Below are 8,208 nucleotides of genomic sequence, written 5' to 3'. Positions count from 1 at the left end.
CAAAAAAAAAAAAAAAAAAAAAAAAAGAAAGGTATATTTATTAAAGGAAAGATACATTCTGAGGGGCACAATGGGCAGGACAGCAGCAGAAGTATCTGCTGTCTACCCAAAATTTCTAAGTACTGTTTGTACCTTAAGTTAGTGGTCCTCCCTCTCATTTTTTAAAAGAAGAGTTAAGTAACTAAAATTTTAAAAATAATATACTATACAGTGTACAGTAAGTCCCCTGCATACAAACAAGTTCCATTCTGAGAGCACATTCGTAAGTCCAGTTTGTTCGTAAGTCTAACATAGTTAGCTGAAGTACACAACTAACACTATCAGCTACAGTACTGCACTGTAATAGGTTTGTAATACTTTTCACACAAATAATACATTAAAAAAAAGAAACACAAAAAATAAAGGAAACATTTTAAATCTTACAGTATCTTGAAAAGTACAGTAGTACAAGTGAATTAACTTATGTGACTAGACATGTGAACACAAATTCGCATCTCTGAAAGTTTGGAGACTTACTGTATTTAATATCTAGAGTTTCCTTTTTTTTTTTTTTTTTTTTGAGTTGGAGTCTCACTTTGTCGTCCAGGTGGGAGTGAAGTGGCACACTCACGGCCACCCCAGTGTCGACCTGCAGGACTCCGATGATCCTTCCGCCTCAGCCTTCCAAGTAGCTGGACCTGCAGGCACGCGCTACCATGCGCAGCCAATTTTTTCTATTTATTGTAGAGATGAGGTCTCGCCAAGTTGCCTGGGCTGGTCTTGAACCCGCAAGCTCAGCAATCCACTTGTCTCGGCCTCCTAAATCCTGCTGGGATTACAAACTGAGCCACTAAGTCCAGCCTAGAGCTTCCTTTTTTTAAAAAAAATCCATCTGGTAATCTAAGCAATAATTTAAGTAAAAAGTTACTTTAAATTTATTAGTCTCAGCCAGGCATGGGGGCTCATGCCTATAATCTCAGCACTTTAGGAGGCTGAGGTGAGAGGACTGCCTGAGCCCAGCGGTTTGAGACCAGTCTGGGCAACTTGGCAAGAACTCATCACTACAATAAATTTAAAAAATTGGCTGGGCATGGTGGCGTGTGCCTGTAGTTCCAGTTACTTGGAAGGCTGAGGTGGAAGGATCACCTGAGCCCAGCAGGTTGAGGGTGCAGTGGCCGTGAGTATGTCACTGCCCTCCAGCCTGGGCAACAAAGTGAGACTCCAACTCAAGGGAAAAAAAATTGATTAGTCTCAGTCTCTAAGAACCACTTTATGCTGTGGGCAGAAAGATAATTTTTCCCCCTTCTGGGCTCAGAAAATTCTGTTGCCTCAGCCTCCCAAAGTGCTGGAATTATAGGCATGAGTCACTGTGCCCAGCTTATTTATTTTTTAGAGACAGGATCTTGCTATGTTTCCCAGACTAGTCTTGAGCTCCTGGCTTCAAGCAATCCTCCTGCCCTGGCCTCCTAAAGTGCTGGGATTATAGGTGTGAGCCACTGCACCCAGCCAGATTCTGTATTTCTGACAAGTCCCCTAACATCCCAGTGCTATACTGCTACTATCCTATGCACCTAGCACTATGCTGTGATCATAGTAGGTTGTCAATGAATATCTGAGGAGTGTACAAATATATATCAATAGTCAAAAAAACACAGAAGTTTGATTTAGTATTATATACAATTCATTATTTTAACAAATTATATATTTAAAAAAAAAAAAAAAAGAAGAAAGAAACAGAGAAATTTGGTGATGATGGATTTAATAGTAAGAATCACTCCTCCTACTTATAGGTATCAGTTTTCTTAGTCATGCCATTCATCAAATAACTATGAAAACTGTTCTGTCGGGCTCGGTAGCTCAGCCTGTAATCCCACACCTCTGGGAGGCTGAGGTGAGTGGACTGCCTGAGCCCGCGGGTTCGAGACCTGACTGGGCAGCGAGACCTCATCTCTACAATAAATAAAAAAAGTCAGCCGGGCATGGTAGCGCATGCCTGTAATTCCGGCTACTTGGAAGGCTGAGGTGGAAGGATCGCCGGAGCCCAGTAGGTCGAGGCTGCAGTGGCCGGGAGTAGCCACTGCACTCCAGTCTGGGTGACAGAGTGAGACTCCAACTCAAAAAAAAAACAAAAAAACAAAACAAAACTAAAAACTGTCCTAGGGACCTCCCCTAGCAGTGCCCTAAAAAAGGAAGCTTTCTTCATATTCACCTTCTATACGTATTTTTACATTATATTATTTCTCCATATTCTATTATGGTTTTTATCTTCTTATTGATTTGTAGGCCAATAATCCTAATATCATTAATTACATGATAGAGGCAAAGAGAGTAGGAACAAGAAGAAATATACTAAGTCTGTATCAGTGAACAGGCTTCAACAAGGGTTTTTGCCAGTCACATACCTCGCATAACAATGATGGTCTGGTGCACTCAACGCACTCCACATTATTTAAAGCAAATAGTTTCTATGCATACACCTGGCATCTGGCTCTTGAATGACATAACTCACATCATAACACATAAACTCACCTTGCTTCTAATCAAGATGCTCACTTCGCCAGACTCTACGATGTAAAAGCTATCAGCCTTTTCACCCTGAAAGAAGAGAGGAGGTCAGGTCAGACCCAAGCATAGTATTAAAGGGGGACACAGAAACAGACTGTTTTCTCACTACTTAAGCTCTGATTTGTATCTGTTTTTCAATTCTACTTATAGATACTTATATATTAATAGCTAACAAACTCAGAGCAAAACCAGAGGATCCTGGTCACTGGGGGCATCCACTCAACTACAACTGATAGATCTCTCACCTCTTTTTTTCTTTTGAGTTGGAGTCTCACTCTGTCGCCCAGACTGGAGTGCAGTAGCCGCTCCCGGCCACCGCAGCCTCGACCTGCTGGGCTCTGGTGATCCTTCCGCCTCAGTCTTCCAAGTAGCTGGAACTACAGGCGTGCTACCATGCCCGGCTGATTTTTTGATTTATTGTAGAGATGAGGTCTCGCCAAGTTGCCCAGGTGGGTCTCGAACCTGCGGGCTCAGGCAATCTACTCACCTCAGTCTCCCAAAGGCACGGGATTACAGACTGAGCCACCAGGCCTGGCAACAGCGAAATTTAAAAGCCTGTCAATACTAAGTGTAGGTGAGGATGCAGAGCAACTGGAATTTTCACACAATGCTGGTGGGAATGCAAAATAGTACAGTCATTTAAAAAACTGACTGGGGGGTCAGTCTCGGTGGCTCAGCCTGTAATCCCAGTGCTTTGGGAGGCCAGGTGAGCAGATTGCCTGAGCCCGCAGGTTCGAGACCCGCCTGGGCAACTTGGCGAGACCTCATCTCTACAATAAATCAAAAAATCAGCCGGGCGTGGTAGCACAAGCCTGTAATTCCGGCTACTTGGAAGGCTGAGGTGGAAAGATCGCCAGAGTCCAGCAGGTCAAGGCTGTAGTGGCCGGGAGCGGCCACTGCACTCTAGCCTCAGTGACAGAGTGAGACTCCAACTCAAAAAAAACCCCAAAAAACTGGCTGGGTGTGGTGGCTTATGTCGGTAATCCCAGCACTTTGGGAGGCGGAGGTAAGAGGATTGCCTGAGCCCATGGGTTTGAGACCAGCCTCGGCAACTTGGCAAAACCTCATCTCTACAATTAATCGAAAAACTAGCTAGGCATGGTGGTACATGCATGTAGTTCCAGCTACTTGGAAGACAGGCAGAAGGATTGCCTGAGCCTAGCAGGTCGAGGCTGCAGTAGCCGTGAGCATGCCACTGTACTTTAGCCTTAGTGACAGAGTATGCCACTGCACTCCAGCCTGGGCAACAAAGACTCCAACTAAAATTTTAAAAAAAACCCAAAAAACTGTTTGGTTGTTTGTTATGAAGTTAAAATATAACTCAGCAATTTCACTTGTAGAATTTACCTAAAAGTAATAAAAACATTATGTCTACACAAAGATTTACATGCAAATATTCACTACAGCTTTATTCATAATTGCTCAGAACTTTTGAACTCAAATGCTCCTCAACTGGTGAATGGGAAGACAAATCATCGTACATACATACAATAAAATACTCAGCAATAAACAGGAATGAGCTACCGATATACAACATTTATCCAATCTCAAAAATATTAAGCTAAGAGAAAGGAGTCAGGCACAAAAGACTACATAGTACATGATTTCACTTATATGAAAACCTAAAAAAGGAATTCTACAGTAATAGAAGACAAATTAGTAGTTTCCATGAATGAGGATGTGCAGGAGGATACTGACTTCAAATACACATGAAGGAACTGTATGGGGTGATGAACATATATACCATTGTAGAGATGGTTACAACACTCTTCCAACTGTATGCATAAGCTTGGTAATTGTATTATATGTAAAACATATTGCAACAAAGCTGACCAAAACAAACATACAAGCAAAACAACATAAAACACAGTTTCTGATTCATTAAGTCTGATGTGGGGTCCAAGAACTTGCACTTTTTTTTTTTTGAGTTGGAGTCTCACTCTGTCGCCCAGACTGGAGTGCAGTGGCCGCTCCCGGTCACCGCAGCCCGGACCTGCTGGGCTCCAGCGATCCTTCCGCCTCAGCCTTCCAAGTAGCCGGAATTACAGGCATGCGCTACCACGCCAGGCTGGTTTTTTGATTTATTGTAGAGATGAGGTCTCGCTGCCCAGGCGGGTCTCGAACCCGCGGGCTCAGGCAATCCACTCACCTCAGCCTCCCAAAGGCGCGGGATTACAGGCTGAGCCACCGAGCCCGGCTAGAACTTGCATTTCTAACAATTTCTTCTTTTTTTTGAGTCAGAGTCTTAATCTGTTGCCCAAGCTATAGTGCAGTGGCACGCTTACGTCCACCGCAGCCTTGACTTGCTAGGCTCAGGTGATCCTTCCGACTCAGCCTTCCAAAGAGCTGGAACTACAGGCACGCACTACCATGCCTGGCTTATTTTTGGATTTATTGTAGAGATGAGGTTTCACCAAGTTGCCCAGGTTGGTCTCGAACCCCTGAGTTGAGGTAATCCTCTCACCTCGGCCTCCCAAAGTGCTGGGATTACAGGCTTAGCCACCAGGCCCAGTCATTTCTAACAATTTCTAACATTCCCAGATGTTGCTAATACTACTGGTCCTGGGACTTCACTTAAGAACCCTTGGTCTAGTTAGAGACATTACAAAAGGAGCCCATAATAAGTTGGCTATCATTTTAATTAATGCCCATTCTGTACCACGACCTAGCACTCCTATCTTGAAGTACACAGACACCCAGAAAACATTGTGGTTTTTCCAAAACACACGTGAAAAAATGCTCACCTTCACTAATCATCAAAGAAATGCAAATCAAAACCACACTGAGACACCACCTAACTCCATCATTGATAACTCAAAAAACAACAGATACCGGAGAAGAGACAGAGAAAAGGGAATGTTCCTACAATGTTGGTGGGAGTGTAAACTAGTACAACCTTTGTGGAAAACAGTGTGGTGATTTCTAAAAGATCTAAAAATTGACCTTCCATATGACTCAGCAATCTCCCTTCTGGGAATATACACAGAGGAACTCAAATCAGTCTCCAAAAAAGATACCTGCACACACATGTTTATTACAGCACTATTCACAATAGCAAAAAACATGGAACCAACCATGCTGCCCATTGAAAGTGGACTAGATTAAAAATATGTGGTATGTATACACAATGGAATATTATGTAGTCATAAAGAAGGACAAAATTATAGACTTCATAGCAACTTGGATGGATTTAGAGTCTATCATACTCGGTGGTCTATCACAGAAACAAAGAACTGAGTACCACATGTTTTTACTCATAAGTGGATCCTGAACATTTATCATAATATTACAAGAAAGAGATTGGCTCTGGTTGGGTGCAGTGGCTCACGCCTATAATCCCAGTACTTTGGGAGGCCGAGGTGAGAGGATTGCCTGAGTCCATAGGTTTGAGACCAGCCTGGGCAACTTGGTGAGACCACATCTCTACAATAAATTTAAAAATTAGCTGGGCATTGCGGCACATACCTGTAGTTCCAGCTACTTGGAAGGTTGAGGTGGAAGGACCACCTGAACCCAGCAGGCCGAGGCTGTACTGGCTGTGAGCATGCCACTGCACTCCAGCCTGGGCAACAGAGTGAGACATCGACTCAAAAAAAGAAAGAAAGAAAGAAAGAAAGAAGCCGGGCTCGGTGGATCAGCCTATAATCCCGCGCCTTGGGAGGCTGAGGTGAGTGGATTGCCTGAGCCCACGGGTTCGAGACCCTTCTGGGCAACTTGGTGAGACCTCATCTCTACAATAAATAAAATTTTAAAAAATTAGCCGGGTGTGGTAGCGCGTGCCTGTAGTTCTAGCTACTTGGAAGGCTGAGGCAGAAGGATCGCTGGAGCCCAGCAGGTCAAGGCTGTGGTGTCTGGGAGTGGCCACTGCACTCCCGTCTGGGTGACAGAGTGAGACTCCAACTCAAAAAAAAAAAAAAAAAGAAAGAAAGAAAGGGATTGGTAGTAGTAGTGGGACATTACCAGGGGAGAGAGGGGGGCATAAAATATCAATAAGAGTACCTGATCCTAAACCAGTGGGGATCTGTGAGAGACCCAAACCTCATCTGTACAATGGCCACTTACGTACCTAATCCTAAATTGTACCCCATATATCTTTAAAATTAAAATTAAAAAAAAGGAAAACATTGTGACTTCGCACATTTCCTGAAACACTTCCTAAAAACCCCCATGTGAGATAGGCATAGGACCTTTATGATGAAGTGGAGGTCCTTTCAATGTGGTCAGTCAACTACTCCCACTTCTGCACCATACCAGGATAACTGCCCTGAAAAACCACTCATACCACTGGTCTTTGTCCATATTTTTCTCTTGCCTTGAAAGGCCTTTCCCTGATCCTAACTGCTGAACTTGGACTTGCTTATTAAACCCACTGCAAATGGTATTTCCTTCATGAAACCATAGCCGGAATTACAGGCATGCGCTACCATGCCCGGCTGATTTTTTGATTTATTGTAGAGATGAGGTCTTGCTGCCCAGGCGGGTCTCGAACCCGCGGGCTCAGGCAATCCACTCACCTTAGCCTCCCAAAGGCGCGAGATTACAGGCTGAGCCACCGAGCCCAGCTCCTGTCTATGTTCTTACTGCCATTCATATACTCCTTTATTATAGTGCTTATCATATCTGATCTTACCTATCTTAATAAATATTTATAAAACATACCAGTTTCTAATTAAAATAATTAGTAACAGCAAAGGATTCTTTTCTTTTTTTGAGTCAAAGTCTACTCTGTCACCTAGGCAGAGTGCAGTGGCACACTCCCGGCTACCGCAGCCTTGACCTACTGGGCTCAGGTCATCCTTCCGCTTCAGCCTTCCAAGTAGCTGGAACTATAGGTGTGCGCCACTATGCCTGGCTAATTGTTTGATTTATTGTAGAGATAAGGTCTCATCAAGTTGCTCAGGCTGGTCTTGAACCTGTGAACTCAGGCAATTCTCTTGTCTCAGCTTTCCAAAGTGCTGGGATTATAGGCGTGAGCCACCATGCCTGGCCGTATTCTGTATTATTTATAAGAAGCACCTCTAGCACAGAGTGACAAACATTGAAAATGAGAGCGACACAAAGAATACCAGCAAATAAAAATATGCAAGCAAACAGACAAATACAAAACAGTAGCAATAACCTCAATGTTACCAAATCTCAATTTAAGTTCAAAAGCATTTATAGCAAGATAGATGGTATGATGATAAAAGATTCATTCCACGATGACATTATAGTAGTCATATATAATTTGCATCAGATAAGCACAGCAGTACATCAAAATATTTCATAAATACAATAAAACTTGAATCAGATGCAATTTGAATTTAGAATATAAATATGCTTCATTTAAAATCTCATAGATCAATTTGACAAAAGAAATAAGAATTTGGTTAAGAATATCAACATTTATTGCTTAAGTGATTGATTGACTCCTTTCATATATCCAAGGAACCTTTACAATATTGATTATAACTTTAGTTTTGGTTTTTTTTTTTTTTTTTTTGAGTTGGAGTCTCACTCTGTCACCCAGACTGGAGTGCAGTGGCATGCTTCCGGCCACCGCAGCCTCAACCTGCTGGGCTCCGGCGATCCTTCTGTCTCAGCCGTCCAGGTAGCTGGAATTATAGACGCGCGCTACCACGCCCGGCTAATTTTTGATTTATTGTAGAGATGAGGTCTCGCCAA

The 8,208-nt window shown here is 43.1% G+C and overlaps 1 protein-coding gene across 6 annotated transcripts in view; it reads right to left on the bottom strand.

Annotated features, from left to right (window-relative positions):
* PRKAR2A (protein kinase cAMP-dependent type II regulatory subunit alpha) overlaps positions 1-8,208 on the bottom strand; it is a 139,069-nt gene that overhangs the window by 49,578 nt on the left and 81,283 nt on the right. For 5 of the 6 annotated variants that reach the window (XM_008068165.2, XM_008068166.2, XM_008068167.2 and 2 more), the window contains one exon: positions 2,509-2,574. The exons of the other annotated variant lie outside the window; for it this stretch is intronic. In XM_008068165.2, coding sequence (XP_008066356.1) covers positions 2,509-2,574 — 66 coding nt within the window. The remainder of the gene's footprint in view (positions 1-2,508; positions 2,575-8,208) is intronic. 6 annotated transcript variants of the gene reach the window in all.

This window comes from Carlito syrichta, unplaced genomic scaffold (assembly GCF_000164805.1).
Source record: "Carlito syrichta isolate Samal-C Ts95f unplaced genomic scaffold, Tarsius_syrichta-2.0.1 Scaffold309885, whole genome shotgun sequence".
Lineage (NCBI taxonomy): Eukaryota > Metazoa > Chordata > Mammalia > Primates > Tarsiidae > Carlito > Carlito syrichta.
This window is presented reverse-complemented; position numbering and strand designations above follow the sequence as displayed.